The 17,836-nt window shown below is 47.9% G+C and overlaps 1 protein-coding gene across 5 annotated transcripts in view; it reads left to right on the plus strand.

Moving 5' to 3' along the window:
• LOC109457695 (solute carrier family 23 member 2) overlaps positions 1 to 17,836 on the plus strand; it is a 34,145-nt gene that overhangs the window by 11,017 nt on the left and 5,292 nt on the right. For 2 of the 5 annotated variants that reach the window (XM_019750790.2, XM_019750785.2), the window contains exons 4-12: positions 2,972 to 3,131; positions 10,916 to 11,097; positions 11,438 to 11,558; positions 12,611 to 12,767; positions 13,546 to 13,799; positions 14,724 to 14,888; positions 15,274 to 15,382; positions 15,477 to 15,572; positions 16,918 to 17,665. In XM_019750790.2, coding sequence (XP_019606349.2) covers positions 2,972 to 3,131; positions 10,916 to 11,097; positions 11,438 to 11,558; positions 12,611 to 12,767; positions 13,546 to 13,799; positions 14,724 to 14,888; positions 15,274 to 15,382; positions 15,477 to 15,572; positions 16,918 to 17,174 — 1,501 coding nt within the window. In that variant the 3' untranslated portion in view covers positions 17,175 to 17,665. Of the gene's footprint in view, positions 1 to 2,971; positions 3,132 to 10,915; positions 11,098 to 11,437; positions 11,559 to 12,610; positions 12,768 to 13,545; positions 13,800 to 14,723; positions 14,889 to 15,273; positions 15,383 to 15,476; positions 15,573 to 16,514; positions 16,878 to 16,917; positions 17,666 to 17,836 lie in introns of those variants that run through there. The other 3 variants (XM_074315335.1, XM_074315337.1, XM_074315338.1) reach the window with 2 other exon arrangements.

A 17,836-nucleotide genomic window follows, 5' to 3' on the forward strand; every position in this document is an offset into this window, starting at 1 on the left:
GGCAGGTGATGGAATTGGCGCAGAGCCTTTTGGGCAGAGGATTCTTGAGCCTCAAAAGGGAGACGCACATCAATTGAGGTGGGCATATCCCCTTGGCCCAGCAGATGCCTCCCCCCGAGGAAGCCAGAGAGGGGTCTCTAGGGCACCGGGCTAAGTGCAGGGCCCCCCTTCCCTATTCTGAGGGCAAGCCTGTCCCTTCACTACTTTGCCAGTGCCTGTGCGTCATTGTCACAGACAGGCTTCCTGCACTGAGTGTACACAGGCCTGCTGGCAGCCTTCACACTTATTCCCCTAAATGAAGCAGGTACTGCTCAGGTCACATTTCAAAGTTCCAGGGTAGAGCTCCGAGCTGCACAATATGAGTCAAATGCCCAGCCCTGGACTGGAAAGGGCACCAAGTATGGCAACCCCCGCTCAGGAAGGTTTCCCAATGAAGCGGGAAAGACGAGATTTGCTCTGAGTAAACAAGACAATTGACAGCCACTGAGCCAGCCCTGTGGTTTGGCACCTGTCAGATAAGGCAAATGATGGTATGTGCCCTGTTCCCTTACAGTCTCATTGAGATAATCAATGGTACAGTAACTGTAATTCCTTTTCTTTTTAAACCATCAAGGCCTTTATATTTATACGTAGGCTGCTAAACTCAGTCTGAGTAACATGGAGTCCTGTCGTACTGGAGCTAGCCCGGACAGAATTGTGAAGGATGCCTGGGAAAGGTGTCTTGGAGCCTTTCCTTATTTCCACACATCCTCTTTTCACATTCTCTACTGCCACCCCCTCCCCCACCTGTGTCCTGAGAACCTCACACAGTGCCTCCTTGGGGTTACCGTCTTCCCAGGAAATTCCTCCCTGTGGGTTTTCCAGAACTTTTCCAATCACCTCCCTCACCCAAATCTGTTACCCCTGTATCTCCCTGCCCCCTTTGACATTGATTTAGCCGCTAGTCCAAGGACAGATCCAGGTTTTGTTCAGCCTGAAGATTGTACAGTTTTTGGTGTCCTCATTAAGAAAAAGGACATAAAATTATGAATACAAAATCATCTACCAAAAAAGGGAATATTTACTTATATATTTACTTACAGTAGTGAAAGCGCCTATGGGCCTTGGTCTTCTCGTAAGTGCGGCGAGAAATACAAACTCATCAGGAGTTAGGGTTCCAAGAACTTACATCCTAATCACACATGCAAAGAAAGAGGGAAATAAAATTAGGAAATAGAATTATGCAAATATCATTAGACTAAGGGGAGGAGTGGGGGATAAATGAGTCTGGTTCCACCGGCGGAAATGGGCTTCCTTCTCAGACGCTAATGAGCTAGTGCCTGAGACATTATAGATTGCAAAAGCTAACTGATAGCGTGTTAATCAAAGTCTAAGTACATCTGATTGCTGGTTATCTGCTAACCAGTATTTGATAATGTACTTTTCTAGATAATGCTGATGTTGCAATAAGATTTCAGAAGGTCTTAGTGATTAAAACCACATTAAATAATCCAAAGAGAATGATAAGCCATCGCTGCTGCTCTTGGCATAAGAGCTAACAAACACTGTCCCCGCTATGGGTCCGGCAGCTGTAGTCCTGGGCAGCATGGATGGCTGCGTCCTGGGTACGAGGTAGGGGTCTTAGCTGCATCCCCCCAAAATCCTTCCTCATTCAGGCGCTCACTACTGAAATTCACGGAAAGGGCACATATCACCACTCAATTCAAAGTAAGACATTAAGTTTGGAAGACAGTCACTAGAGGAAATCAAATATTGACTATACTTAATTCCGGGTCTTAGCTCCATCTCTGGAATTATTCGTGATTTTTACCTGGTAATTTCTTTTTCTGGAGTGCTTCCGGGTAAAACGTCTTCTTTCCCATTTTCCTGAGAATATTTCAAGTGGAGAGCAAATACTTCTGTTACCAAGTGCATTCAGGTATCTTATGCTTGCTTGCATGTGGTTTGGCCAGAGTCGCCCCTGGCCTTGGTCCTTTCCATCTACTGACTTCCATGCTGAGCCCTGCCCTGACCTAGCTCTGCGCCAGACAGGCCGTGGCCACCCACAGGGCTCAGCAGTCACCTTGCTCCTGCCCCGTTGACAGGCAAGTCACCAGATGCACCCTTGGAGCTCTGGCTGGAGCAGGAACAGTGTTGGCTATTGAGATAGAAGAGTGACTTGGTGACCAGTCACAGAGGAGGCAGAGAGGTTGATGCATCCCAAAGAGGCGGCTGGTGTGCCTGCTTTTTCTGGGTTTAATTTGGATAGTTACCTACAGGTAAGGTGCGTGATGGGCTTTCCCACAATTTAGCAGGTCCTTACCTACTTGGTGTAGGGAGCTCAGGAAAAAAGACGAAGGGAAGACAAGCCAGGTAGGCACTACAAGTTCTCATGGAGGCCAATGTGAGATGCCAACTAAGAGTGAGAAGAGCTTGGGTGGAGTATACGCCCCAATAATTGACCTCAAGCCTGTTCTGTCCATGTGATAAAAAGGAGCCTGAAGGTAGAAGTCCGGGACTGCAGTTCATTTTTGAAGACACCACGGAATTTGGCAAGCCAGAGCTTAGGCCGTGCATCTCTTGTTGGTGGGAGAATGTCACATGTGTGAGCTGTGCTTTGGTCCTGGGGTTTGGGAAAATCCACTGCAACAGGAGTAGACAGTGGCACCCACTAAGCATGTTTGCTGAGCTCTGTGCTGTCTCCAAATCGTTTCCCAGTGCTTGACTCTCTTCTCCTGGGCTTGCATCGCCAAGACCGGGGTTAGTTCTGCTTCTCTTTCCCTTCCTGACCTCTCCTACTTGTCCAAGGTTTGGCAGAGTTCATGGCTCTGAGTTAGGGCTTGGCAGGAACTCCCTGTATTCTGAAAACAGCAGGTGTTATTTGTTGCCTCTAACTGAGCTAGGACTTGGATTAAAAGGCCTCCAGTAGGGGCCAGTGACACATCAGTACTAAAGGATTGTGTGGGTAACTGCATCCTTTCCCCACCTGCAGGCTGCCCATTCTCCAGGGAGGGACATTTGGTTTTGTGGCACCCTCCCTGGCCATGCTCTCCCTTCCCGCCTGGAGGTGCCCTGAGTGGACACTCAATGCCAGCCAAGTAAACATCAGCTCTCCTGAATTCACTGAGGAATGGCAGAAGAGGATTCGAGAGGTAATGGGGAATGAGGTGGGGTGGGGTGGGTGTGTGTGTGTGTTTGGAGTGGACAGGGTACTCAACAGGGGCTGCTGTGTTGATTCATTTGTTCAACATTCATTGTTCAACTTACCACTAGGCAAGATCCTGGGCATTAAGATACTGCTATAGATAAGAAAGAGAAGGACCTTGCCTTCATGGAGCTAAAATCCTAGTGTGTGGATGTGCAGGGCAGAGTGGGAGAGAGAGGCAAAAATATTCCAATGACTAAGTAGAAAAGGGAAATTTCAGGGAGTTTTAAGTGCAATGAAGAAAATAAAGCAGGGTAAAGAGCAAGAGAAGCATTGGGGCTGCCAGGGTGGAAAGGATGGAGAGGGAAATTAAGTCTACTGGGAAACACTCACATATTTCAAGGCAGAAGAGCTGAAGCACTTCCTTAGACAGTCCGGGGAGGCAGTGAGTACTCTCATTGTATATTCAGTCATCAAACATCGTTGTTGAGTACATGCCAGAGGCCAAGTGTTGTGCTAAGTGCTGGAGCTGCAAAGAGGAGAGTGACACATCACAGTGATGATATGACGATGGTGATGATGGTGATGGTGATGATGATGATGATGATGGTGATGATGATGGTGACGATGGTGATAATGGTGATGATGGTGATGGTGATGATGATGATGATGATGGTGATGGTGATGATGGTGATAATGGTGATGATTGTGATGATGGTGACAGTGGTGATAATGGTGATGATGGTGATGGTGATGCTGATGGTGATGCTGATGCTAATGGTGATGGTGATGATGGTGACGGTGGTGATAATGGTGATGGTGATGCTGATGCTGATGATGATGATCATGATGATGATGGTGATGGTGACGGTGGTGATAATGCTGGTGCTGATGATCATGATCATGATGATGATGGTGATAGTGATGATGCTGCTGATGGTGATGATGATGATGGTGGTGGTGGTGATGATGACGATGGTGATGATGGTGATGATGATGGTGATGATGATGGTGATGGTGACGATGGTGATAATGGTGATGATTGTGATGATGGTGCTGATGCTGATGGTGATGGTGATGGTGATGCTGATGATGATGGTGATGGTGATGCTGATGCTAATGGTGATGATGATGATGATGACGGTGATAGTGATGATGGTGATGGTGAGGATGACGGTGATGCTGATGGTGATGATGTTGATGATGGTAGTAGCAGCAGATAGTAGTTACCGAGCACTTACAGTTTTCTAGACATTCTGTTACAAGTTTTTCATAGATGCACAAGTGCCATATTGACATATATCCAGAGTAGGCTCAGATTAATGGGAAAACCAATGTGCAGGCCTGTCTCGGTTAACCATTCTGTTAGTGGGTACTGTCTGCTTAATCTGTTACCTTTGGACAGTTGTGCCCCTGTGCTTATATGGCCTATGAAACCTGACCCTTGCTTAATTCAGTTGTATCATTAAGAAAAAGGAAATGTTGGCCTTAAAGCAGACTCTGAAGTTTGGTCATGTTCTAGGTTGGCTTATCTAAACGCTAGATAAGGAAGTCAGCACATTGAGGATTCTTGGCAGAGAATTGAGCCACACACCCAGGGAGGGTCGACTTGATAGCTTCTAGACCCCACCATCCTCATCTGATGTGGGAGGTGAGGGGCAGGGGCGCTTGTGGGTGGGGTACTATATGAGAGAGTAAAGGTCACTAGAAATCTCTAGGAAGTCCAACCATGTCCCTCCCAGCTGACCTTAAACACCTCGGCCTGGAGCTAGGCCAGGGACCACCTCCAGAGGGGGGGCGAACTACACACATATGTCATGATGATTGGTTCCAGTACAAGGTAGTTTGTTCAGGCGTGAAGATAACCCTTATCGCCTTCAGCACCGCCTCCTCCAGGATCACTAGAACTGGACGAAGGACATTCCTGAACTCAGGTGTGGGACCTAGAGCAGAGTCTGTTCCCGAGAGATACCTTGGAACCAAGCTAACAAGTCTTGACCAGACAGGGTCCATCCTGCAACCCACCCCATCCATGTTCAATGTCCTTATAGCTTCATGGCTATGACAATTGTTACATCCCCTGTATGTGAAACATAAAGGAAGAGGAAAGTCAGAGGAGGGAACGCAGTACAAGATTCACATTTTTGTCCACGTTTGACCAACAAGAAGGAATAGATCCGACAAAACTCTTTAATGTATACTATTACTGTATATTGGATAATACTGCTCTAGTTTTTTTTTTCTCCCCTATGAACTCATAATTAGTCCATGACTCATCTTAATTTATGCAAAAGTTGAAGCAACAGACCCTGTTCTGATGTGCCCCCTACATTCACAATGTTCACTCCTCATTTTCCATTCAGTATGGCCCAGTATATTCTGGGTCCGGTTTTATTATGTCTTTCAGTTTAGTAGAATCAACTCTGATGCCAGCATCCCTCATCTCAGACTGAAGATTTATCTAGAACTATTGCTAAGAATTCATTTTATTATTTTCAACTTATTTTCAATATAAAAGGCAAAAGTAGCATTGTTTGGTATGGTAATTTGTTTGGTGGCTCCAGTTCTTTCTGCCGCCATCTTTCTTTCTCCCCATTGGGATCCCTTCTTTGCCCATTTCCCTGCTCTGATGGGAAGAGGGAGTTTTGAGTCCTTCTCTGCTGTTCTTTAGATAATGGGCAGCAAAAGTAACATTGTTAAACCCTCATTGTATGGCCTTCTTCAAGGTACTTTCAAATGATCTAATAAGTATATTGTCACTGAGTCCTTTCCACTGGGTAGGATGCATCCTGAAAACACCAGACTTTCCCAATAATCCCAATTAAATTGATTTCTATTTTTCTAATCTTAGTGAACACAACCAAATCCCTAGTCCTGGGAAAGAGGGTTTCTTTACCCCACCCCCCCTTTTCTCAACCTATCGTTTAGAAACAGCTCCACAGGTGAGGGGCACTTTTGTGCCCCTCGTGTTTAGCTTGATCTTACACTCTCCTACCCTGGAAAGACAGCCCTTTGCACCATTGTCACCCGCATTTGGTTGCTCCAAGCATATATTCTAAGTTTTCAATTATTTCATTGCTTTTGAGAAGTGACATGAAATATAAAAAGATCACTTTATATTGTATTTCTTGGTCCACTTCTGTTCATGCTATGAAAAGTGATCCTTGAGCTGTTTGATAATATAAGTTCACACTCCTGTTAGTGGGCAATCTGGGTTGCCAGTCTTTATATAGAAGTCTGCAGGGCTTCAGTTGCAGAATAGGCGAATCTCAAACCAGAAAGTCCGTCAATACCAGTTTTAAAATGTATTAGAACTTCCCATGTTCTGTCCAGCATAGGCAGCCAGCCAGCTTTATGAGGGGTCATACACCCTCATCCTCTCCCACCAAAGGCACACGTGCTCATTGTTGTTGGCAGTCTGGGCCATCCTGGCAACATAAGTGACTTCAGATAGACATGGGGATGATGTTGTTTGTGAGCCCACGTGTACATGCCTTGTGGCCCAAGGTGTCACCTCATGGGCCCTCGTGATTACACTCAAAGTTATACTTCCCTCCTCTTTTTAAGTATCTGAGATTTGACTGTCCAGTCCTGTACTACAAAAGGTGACATTTCAATAATGCCTTTTAGGGTCCACCTGCCAGATCAAACTGCAAGCCCAGGGGCTGCAGCCCAAGAACCCATGTAATTATGTAGGGATAGTTTTGGGTATTTATGAGTGCAGGCAGCCACGTCACATATAACTCGGTCCGTTGGTTGGATTTAGACTTACTTCACTTCTTACACCGAGGTCCTCCTGTTAGAATGTTACTCTTCCAGAATGTTACTCTTCCAGACTCAGCCTTTCTCAGTGGTACCTTTTAGTGAGACTCCGACCAGTGCTTTCTAAATTCAAAGACTCACACAATAGAACCCAAGTCTCTTGTGAGGTAGTATCTGTCCCAGGAGAGGGGCGACTGTCTCTTGCTTATGCGTCCTATGAAAACTTCCTGTGTAACTGCCTTCTATTTTCCTGAATATAACTATTTCCCTTTAATCAGCAAAGTTTGTTGATCAGCCCTTTCCTTATTTGAATATCTTGCTGACATCACTGAAGATAAATGATTGGAATCTCTGATCTTAGAGTTTTGGGTGCCATGCATTAGTGGTCTAATTCCAAACAGTGCCCAGCAGCCCACTAATTAGTAATGGCCTTTCAAAGGGACAGTGGTTGAATAGCTGCTTCAGGCCACGTCCTCACAACAGCTCCACGATGGGGTGGAAGCACCTGGCTTCTAACAGGGTCAGTTCTCATGCAGCGTGGACACATCTCAGACCTCAGGGAAAACTGTGCTTGCAAGGACACAGTAGATCCGTCTGAACCATCACTTGTGGATTTCTTCCAGAGCCGTTTTTCACAGGGCTATGCTCTGGCAGTCCAAAAGTGCACCTGGATGTCCTGTACTCCAATAATCTCCCCAAGGCCTCGTGCTTTCTTCTTATCTCAGTGTGGATCCTGAGGCAACAGAGCTTTTTAATCTTTAAAGAACAGGTCCACGTAATCCCAGGCCAAACTATTCCTAAAAATTTCACTTGTCAAGCTGACAGGCCCTGGAGTTTTGCCAGGTTGATTGGTCCATCTCAGCATGCGGTGCGTTGCCCCACCTTTTCCAAATCAGTATGTTCTTTTTCAGTGAAGCCTAGTTTTACTGTGTCATCCATAGAATGAATCGCAGAACACATGTAGTTTGTGGGGCTTTGTTCCTTTGTTTGTTTTTATTTTGTGCATGTGTGTTTTTCCTGTGTTTGTTTGTGTTCTTCCCCAGGGAGCCTCTACTTGGCTTTGGTAAATCTAGGTTAGTGCAAAAGTAATTGCAGTGTAAAAGGTTAAAAGTAAATGTAAAAACCGCAATTTCTTTTGCACCAACCTACTAAATGAAAACTAAGCAAAGAACGAGAAGCAGGGTTTCCTCGCCCTGCTCTGCTAGATGCCAGGGGCAGGATTTCCATTTCATTCCGACCCACTGAGGGCTGTAATTCCTTACCTAAGAACCTCTTGCCTTCATACCATCCAAGAAGAAAGATCTGAGAAATGAATCTGTCTCTTCTACCTGCTGCTCAAATCCTTCCTATGTTCTAAGGAAGTATCCGTGTCCAGCACCGCAGTGGCACAAACCTTCACCACATTCAGAAGCAGTAGGCTTGTGTTCTAAGGATACTGGGCAAGAGTTATGGAAAGGAATTTCCTTGGGGTTTGCACAGTATTAGGAGTAAGAGAGGCTGTTTAGGGATATGGGTCATGCTGTCCCTGCATTGAGACGGGATCCCAAGTGACAGAGACACCCATACTTTCCTTAATACATTTACTGTTTTTGTGTTGGTGAGATATATCTCTATCTCTGTCTCTATCTCTCTCTCTACACACACACACACACACACACACACACACACACACACACAGAGTGCCAAAAAATATATATACACATTTTAAGAAAAGGAAACTGTATTAAAATTGTAATACTCAATATATGCCGATAACAAAAGATGAATACAAGTCACATTTGACTTCTGCAGTTACAGGAGGTACTCAAAGTGGTTACCATCAGCGTCCAGACACTTCTGATGACGGTGAACTACTGCTTGAGCAACCTTGACCAAAGGGTCCACTTGTATACATTCATTTTGGCATCCCCCATATACATAGAGTCCTCTAAAGCAGGAGTCAGCAAACTATGGCTCTTGGAATAAATCCAGCCTGTGGTCTGGAGAATGGTTTTTACATTTTAAAAGGTTGTTTAAAAAAGAAAGTGTAACAGAAACCCCATATGGCCCACAAAACCTGAAATATTTACTATCTGGCTTTTTACAGAAAAAAGTTTCATCAGTCTCTGTTCCAAAAGACAGGGCAGGGCCCAAGGTAGGGGCTCCTCTGGCCCACATCTAACGTAGACGCCACCCTCACAGCGCCTCCAAATGTTCCACAGTGAGCGGAAACCCAGTCCTATCTGTGGCGTTATAGCTCCCTCTGCTGGTCCAATGTTTCTCATCAGTGCTGTCAACAAGAGCAAGTTCTCATTTTATTAATTGACGGATTGGTTGATTGGTTTTATTCGCTGAGCCAGCCTGTTAGAATTTAAGGCAGATTCTCCATGTTTATCTGAGTAATATTTATCCACATACATCTCAAGGCTTGAAACCACTGATGGTCAGCTGACCAACTGTATATTTCAATACTGGCCACAAATTCAAACGATGTGAATATAGGACCAGCAGGTATGTCATCACTTACTGGGATATGAAAAGTAATGGAGAGGTAAAAGTGAACAATGATTCTATTTTAAGGAAATGGTGGTAGCAGGGGGAAAAAAAATATGGGAAGAGATGGCAAGTTCAGTTTTTAACACATTAGATCAATTTTAACTTCACCTTCCAGTATCATAGGACTTTTTACTTATGTGCTTATGCGTACTTATGTATTAAACGAAATGAATGACAGCAATGACACAGAATAGGTGGGAGAAGTTAGGATTACTTTGTTTTTAGAAGGCACTCACACTACCATGAAGTGGCATAGTGTTGTTTGAAAGTGGACTTGGCTTAGCTTTAAACGTATATTGCACACTGTAGGGCAACCACTAAAAAAGAGTAAAAACAGAAGAGAAAATGCTAAGAAAAGAGAGAAAATGGGATCACATAAAATGTTCAATTAAAACCACCAAAGGCAGAATAAAGAGTGGAAGACAAAACAAACAAACAAAAAACAAGAAACAAAGAACAAGGGCCACAAGTAGAAAACAATAATGAATATGATAAATATTAACCTAACTATACCAATAACCACTTTGAATGTCAATGGTCTAAATGTACTAATTAAAAGACAGATTGTCAGAGTGGATCAAAAAAATAAGACCCAATTATGTGTTGCCTACATGAAACTCACTTTAAATATAAAGACACATATAGACTGAAAGAAAATGGATGGAGAAAAATATACCATGCTAGCATGAATGAAAAGAAAGCAGGAGTTGATATGTTGCTTTCAGAAAGAGCAGACATCAAAGCAAGGAAAGTTATCAGGGATAAAATAGAAAATATAACATCCAGACTAGCAAAGTTAGAAAGAAGCAGTAATCAGTCCAGCGGATCAGGGGTTGGCAAACATCTACCCATGAGTCAAATCTGGCCTGTGGCCTAATTTTGTACAGCTCAGCAGCTAAAAATGGTTTTATATTTTAAATGGTTGAAGAAAACAATCAAATGAAGAATAATCTTTCACGACATGTCAACGCTGTGTGAAATTCAAATTTCAGTGCCTATAAGTGAAGTTTTATTGGAACACAGCTAGCCCCATTTGTTCACCCACTGTCTGGAAAAGTTTCGACATGGCCCATATGGCCTGCAAAGCCCCAAATAGTCACTATCTGGTCCTTTACAGAAAAAAAAAAAAAAAAAAATTGCCAACCCCTGCAATAGAAAGTAGGAAAACGAAAAAAAATAATAATAAAGCAAAAGGATGTTCGATACATTACCGAATGATGCTGACATTGAGTTATTATCATCCGTATGATCAAGAAATACTTTTGAGGCTCCCTGCTGAAACAGTTCACGTTAAGTGAAAATGTCCAACAGGCAGTTGAGAACTGGAGAGAGGAGTGAGATCAGAGTTCTCCGTCCTTCAGTTCCTCTGGGGCCCAGCTTTGCCTCTGGATGTACCTGCTAGGGCTGAGCAGGTAGAGAAGTTGCTGGGCTGGGCGGAGGCTCGCAGTCCTGCTGGGAGCTTTGAGATGTCTGAGCTGTACTCTTCCTCTTCAGCTGCAGGGCGTCATCATGGTTGCTTCCTGTGTCCAGATGCTAGTGGGCTTCTCAGGCCTCATTGGCTTTCTCATGCGCTTCATTGGCCCCTTGACCATTGCTCCGACCATCTCCCTGGTGGCCCTGCCTCTCTTCGATTCTGCAGGCAACGATGCTGGAGTCCATTGGGGGATCTCTGCCATGTAAGTCCTCTCTGGGGAGGGAATGCCGTCTAAGTTCTCTTTGGTGGAAGATTTCCCTGTAAGAATAATAAGAGTCCTGGACACTGGCCAACTCTGTGGTTTACAAATTCTTTGATGAACATTATGATACCTTGAAAAGCAGTGAAATTGATCCTTTAATGTATTATTATTACAATTGATTACTTCATTAGGACTCACCTCACAGACATGCCTAGATGGGGGCACTCCCAGGGCGGCCACTGCCCCCAGTCCCAGAGACATGTGGTGGCTCAGCTTCCTGGACCCTCGCTCGGGATGAACCCCAGCTCACCAGGTTGGGTGTGGTTTGTTTCTGTTTCAGGACCATCTTCCTCATCGTACTCTTTTCACAGTACCTGAAAAACATTGCAGTGCCTGTGCCCATTTATGGACGAAAGGAGAAGTGTCACACCTCTAAGTTCTACCTGTTTCAGGTCTTCCCGGTAAGAAGCATTCCCTACCCGCTACCATTTTCAGTTGGCTCACCCGGAGAGTGAGGGACAGCCTCTTGCACTCCTGGGTGGCCCCCAAATCAAATGTTCCCCCATCTGCAGTGGCCTCCCCTCCTTGACTTTTCTTAATCCACCTGTGGCCTGTGGGAACGCTCCCTAACTGTTGGCATAATTCCAGGTCTTTCCTCAATGCTTCTCTCCCAGGACCAGAGAACCCTGCCCTTGGTCCCCGCTCGGGGCACCAGTGTGGGACAGCCTTCTCATGTTCCCTGGGCCATCCTCATAGTAAGATACTGGGGGAGACAACCAGGTTCACGGCTAATTATATAAAACTAAGGGCCAAGATACTTAGGTTCTTTCTCAGTGGCTCATGGGTAATTCAAGTACCCCATGATGACGGTGGTCACTCCCTTTTCAGAGCCTCCTCTGTTGAATTTGCACCACACTCAAGTATGAGTAGTTGTCACTCACACAAATATGGTTTCAGGTTTAATTTAACTGTGAGCTACATTTCCCATTGTAAAAAGGTATTTCCGCCTAATGATCGCATTGAGGCCAGTGGTTCTAAAATTCAGAGTGCATACGAGTCACTTGGGGACATTGGTAAAAAATACAGCTTTGAGGGGTTTGGTCACCAGAGATTAAAAATCATATATATGAGGACACCGATTTATGAAGTCCTGCTTCCAGCTTTACAGAGCAGTGATCATAATTCCATTGTACAGATGAGGAAACTGAAACTTAGAGAATTTGATCCAAGGTCATGTGACGAGCAAACAGTGGGGAGGGAGACAGACTATTTAATACACACCCGCTTTACTAGACAGTCTGCCTCTATTTGACACAAGGTCTCCCCACAGTTTATTTTCTCTGTTCCTTTAATGTGCTAATTACCCACCACACACCAGATTCCGTTCACCAACTCTTCCTCATTTCAAAGAGGCTTCCTGAACTCTGTCCTCCACGCAGCAGCCGCCCTGGGAGGGGCTGGCAGGGGCTGGGGGGCAGGCCCGTGGTGAAGAGCGGCTCCCTCCCTCCGGCAGGTGCTGCTCGGGCTCTGCATCTCCTGGTTTCTCTGCTTTGTGTTCACGGTCACCAATACCTTCCCCTCGGCCCCCACAGCCTATGGGTACCTGGCTCGCACCGACACCAAAGGCAACGTCCTGAGCCAGGCCCCTTGGTTTCGCTTCCCTTACCCAGGTAACAAGAAGATGGGGACCCTTCTGGCCTGGGGCTCATATTTCCCAGGACTGCCTATGGGGCCCAGGGCACTGAACGGAGGGTTGGATAGGGCAGGAGGCAGGCTTCTCCTCCAAGGAATCTGACGAGGGCCAGGCCCTAGGGAGTCCATATTGGAGCCCTAAGAGAAGGAGAGCCCTGGGTTGTCCTACGCACCCTTTGGAGGGTGCTGGACCAGAGCCTCCTACTCCCAGACCTACGTCCGCTCTGGCCTGCATCCCTCATCTGCCTCTACATTGCTCAGAGCCTATGCGCCTGGGAGTGGGGAAAGGACTGAGGGCTCCCACACTCCTAGCTGGGCCTCTGGATCTCCTCCCGGATTTGGACGATCCTACACAAGGGGGGAGCCCAGCACCGAATGAGTACATTTCTGGGGAGATGAGTTCAAGGCCATCCCTTAGGCCACTTCCGGTCTCCTTTCACCACAGTTCCTGGCTCAGGTTCCAGGGTGGGCTGGTCTGGCCCCATGGACGGGAGCTGGGGCCTCCCTGAGTAAGACTCTCGGTCTCCAAATGCTTCAAAGCCTTCCTGGGAGACATTCTGTTGCTGGCTCTTTTTGTGAACAGTGACCTCAAGGTCAGGGCATCTGACCCACTGTCAGGGAGGGATGGATGGTAGGGCAGGGGTCTGAGCCAGAGCCTCTGGACAGTTGTGGGGTCGAAGACGTGCAAAGGCATTAGTGGGGGTTCAGTAGCCTGTTATCTTCTGGATTAATATTCCCGCTGCATTGCATTTTCAGGACAGTGGGGCCTCCCCACCATCAGCCTGGCTGGGGTCTTTGGCATCATAGCCGGGGTGATCTCCTCGATGGTGGAGTCAGTAGGCGATTACTATGCCTGTGCCCGCCTGGTGGGAGCCCCACCCCCTCCGAAGCATGCCATCAACCGTGGCATTGGCATTGAGGGCCTTGGCTGCTTGCTGGCAGGGGCCTGGGGGACAGGGAACGGCACCACCTCCTACAGCGAGAATGTCGGAGCACTGGGTATCACCAGGGTAAGGTTTCCGACGGTGGCTCCTGGGAGCAGGCTGGGTACCTACATGTGTTACTCAATGTATTAGAGTCCTATTCCTGCTGTAACAAATTAGCACACACTTAGTGGTTTCAAACACCCCAAATTCATTCTTTTACTGATCTGGAGATCAGAAGCCTGGCACAGGTCTCCCAGGGCTGAAATACAGGCGTTTGCAGGGCTGTGTTCCTCTCTGGAGGCTCTGCAGGAGAATCCATGCCCTTGCTTTTTCCGTCACCCAGGCTGCCCACATTCCTTGGCTATGGTCCCCGTCCTCCATCTTCAAAGCCAGCAACGTTGTGTCTCTCTGACCCTGCTTCCATAGCCATGTCTCCCTCTGACCACAGCCAGGAGACGTGCTCTGCTTATTAGAACTCACGTAATTCGGTTGGGCTCACCTGGATAATTCAGGGTGCTCTCTCCATCTCAAAATCCTCAACCCCGTAACACCTGCAAAGTCCCTTTTGCCATGCCTGGTATCATAGCCACAGGTTTGGGGATTAGAATGTGACTTCTTTGAAGGGCCACCATGCTTTTTACCACGCTTGCCCTTCTTGGTTGTGGCAGTTCAATTGGCAGAAAGTCTGTCCTGGTACCAGCAGACCAAGGCTTGTGAGCACTGAAGAAATTCCTTACTTTCCGAGGTTTGGGTGGGAGATTCGTTACCTCTGGCCCAGCCCTGTGTCAGAGCTCCAAACCTGAATATTCAACTGCCACTTGGTCACACCCTCGTCAGTTCCCAAATCCCATGTAGGAGCAGAGGGGGGTCATTCTGAGCTTAGGCGGTGCTGCTCCTGCGAGCCCCTGGGAGCATTGTTCGAGGTGCCCCGGAGTAGGGCAGAGGGCTCCGGGGCACGTGGCCTGGCTGGCCCTGAGCTCCTCATCCCCGTCTCCCTGAGTCCTGCAGGTGGGGAGCAGGATGGTGATTGTCGCTGCGGGCTGCGTGCTGCTCCTGATGGGCGTTTTTGGGAAGATAGGGGCTGTGTTTGCCACGATTCCCACCCCTGTGATCGGGGGCATGTACCTGGTGATGTTTGGGGTCATCTCTGCCGTGGGGATTTCCAATCTGCAGGTGAGCCCGGAGCCCTTGGGGAAGCAAAGCATTGCATCGCTGGCAGGGAGCCCACAGGGACTGAGATGAATGGAATAGGGCGGGTGATCCGTGGTCCCAGAAACCACACTGGCTCCCCAATGGAAGAAAGATATAGCCAGAATGTCTGAAAAACAGAAATTGCATCAGTTCGAATTGGATTATCCAAACCACTCACCTCCCACGTTCAAGTGGGAATCAGGGCCTGGCTTGCTCATGGAGAGTGTGTGTTGCTCTGAGTCCAGCCTCCCCCCGCCCCCAAGCCTCTGGTGGGGTGGGAGCGCAGGAGCACTTGGAGGGGTGTTAGATCGGTGTGCAGCGAAGGTGCTGCAGGCTCCGGGCTGCCACGAGGACCTCTCTCTCACAGTACGTGGACATGAACTCGTCCAGAAACATCTTTGTCTTTGGCTTCTCCATGTACTGTGGGCTCGCCATTCCCAACTGGGTGAACAAGAACCCCGACAAGCTCCAGACAGGTGAGTCCCCACCCTCTAGACTATGACCACTCGAGGCAGAGCCAGCGGGGCCCTTGGTCCCTGGGAATTCCTGTCACTTTTGCCTCCACTCTAGGGATTCTCCAGCTGGACCAAGTCCTCCAGGTGCTACTGACCACGGGCATGTTTGTCGGGGGATTTCTGGGCTTTCTACTGGACAACACCATCCCTGGTAAGGCTCTCCTTCTCTCCGTAAGCCAGCGGTGTAGACAGGTGGTTAACGTGTGGGACTCCCACATTGCTTCTGCAGCCCCGATGACCATGTCAGATGGGCCACAGTGTACCCTGAGCAGGCCCTGGGTGGGCTGGATGGGCCTGTAAGGGCTTCCTAGGGCTGCCATTGCCAAATACCACCGACTGGGGGGCTTAAATAACTGAAATGTATTTTCTCACGGTCTGAAAGCTGGCAGTCCAAGGCAAAGGTGTCGGCAGGGTTGGTTTCTCCTGAGACCTCTCTCCTAAGCTTGTAGCTGGCCACCTTTTTGCTGTGTCCTCACCTGCCCTTCTCTCTGTGTGTGCATTCCTGGTGTCTCCCCATGTCCTGGACTCCTCTTCTTATAAGGACACAGCCCGATTAGATTAGGACCCATCCTAAAGCCCTCAGCTTTAACTCAGTCACCTCTTTAAAGGTCCTGTCTCCAAATACAGTCACATTCTGAGGTACAGGGGGTTAGGGCTTCAGCATGTTTTTTGGGGGGCACACAATTCAGCTCATAACAGGGCTTTAGGGGAGAAATATACAAGAAGCAAAAAGAAAAAGACACAGGCCCAGCTCTTTTAGAGCTTTAAGTTTAGTGGGTGGCAGAAAGAACACATGTATTCATTCATTCATTCATTCATTCATTCATTCATTCATATTTTCAGTAAAATCTCATTGAGCACTTGCTGTGTTCCAGGTGCTTGTACTGAGAATACAAAGAGCAGAAAGATATGCCCCCTGCCTTCTGAAACCCACAGGCTAGTAGGGGAGAGAGACAAGAAAGCAATTACAATGCAGGGTAGTAAGTGCAGTGGTGCGCAAACCGAATCTCAAAGTGCTGAGGACGTTGAAGGTGGAGAGTGCAGGGCTGTCATCCCTGATGGCTTTCGGTGCTCCCTGTTGACCCTCCCACAGCCACTTGAAAGGACCTCTATGATGGCACCTGCTTCGTGGTATTCTGTTTTCTACATTTCTTCTCTCTACCAAGAGTAAAATGCGTCTGCATTCCAGAAACATTAAGATGTGGGAAGGCCCGCCCCCCGAAGACGAGGAAAGGATGGTGGTTCATATAAGGTCCTACCCGGAGCTCTGCAGCATGTCAGCCCCACAGTGGGAGCTCAGGGAATGCCTGATGAGCTGAGCTGAGCTGTGATTCTTGAGATGGGCTCGGAGGAGGAAGAGAAGGTTCTGTTGGCAGGTGGAGGGCCCTGAGAGGAGACCTCACGAGTGCCTGCAGGGGGCGCCAGAGGCTCCCTCCAGCCCCCTCCGCCCCTCTCCGTCGGGGGTCCAGTCTTTACTGCTCACTGTCTCCCATCAGGAAGTCTGGAGGAGAGGGGCCTCCTGTCATGGAATCAAATCCAGGAGTCTGAGGACACCACGAAGGTCTCAGAAATCTACAACTTCCCCTTTGGGATTGGCACCAAGTTCTGCACTTCCTCCTGTACCCGCTACCTCCCCTTCTGGCCCAGACTGGAACATGGTGGGAAAGGAGACATGGGAGTGAGCCAGCTCACACTCATGTCCCAGATTTCCTCAGGAAAGAGCCCAAAGTGTGCCACAGAGACCAGGATGTGAAGAGCTCTCTCCTTGCGCACGTCCCCGAGCCCTCTCCACACACCCCCACCCCCAGAATGTGCTAATCTCTCTATTTCATGTAGGGGTGGGTACCCTGCCCTCCAGAGAACCTCTGGCACTTCGCACCCCCCTGCAGCCAAATAAGCATTAGGTGAAGACCATGACAAGCGTGTTTTGACCTGGTCACTTAGTCACCAAGGCCTGGCCTCAAGCTGCATTTTCCATTGGGCTCCTGTCTCTAGTGTAAACCAGTGTAACTCGATGTCCACACAGAAACTCAATTAGTCCACATGCTTTCAGCACTATTTTGATACCTTGGGAGAAACAGGCCTGGGGTGGCGCACGGGACAGAGAGGGGGCTGTTGGTAGAAAGAACAGGTCTCTTCCTCCCCAAAGAGGCAGGCGGCCTGGTCAGCCCCTCCAGGCCCTTCCCCTTTGTATCGCTGCCATTTGTAAACAGTAAAGTGCTGGCAAAGCTGTAACCCCTGCAATACGCCCAGTGCGAGTCCTCGGGTGTCAGCTCCTGCATCACAGGACGGCTGTGAGCGGTGAGAGCTGGGCTGTGGAGTAGCCAGGACTGGGTTTGGCGCCTAAGACTCAACTGCTTGTCAGGTTTTCCTGGGGAGATGAAACAGCCAAAGCATTTGCGGGTGCCTGCAGTG

This window comes from Rhinolophus sinicus, linkage group LG11, assembly GCF_036562045.2.
Source record: "Rhinolophus sinicus isolate RSC01 linkage group LG11, ASM3656204v1, whole genome shotgun sequence".
NCBI lineage: Eukaryota > Metazoa > Chordata > Mammalia > Chiroptera > Rhinolophidae > Rhinolophus > Rhinolophus sinicus.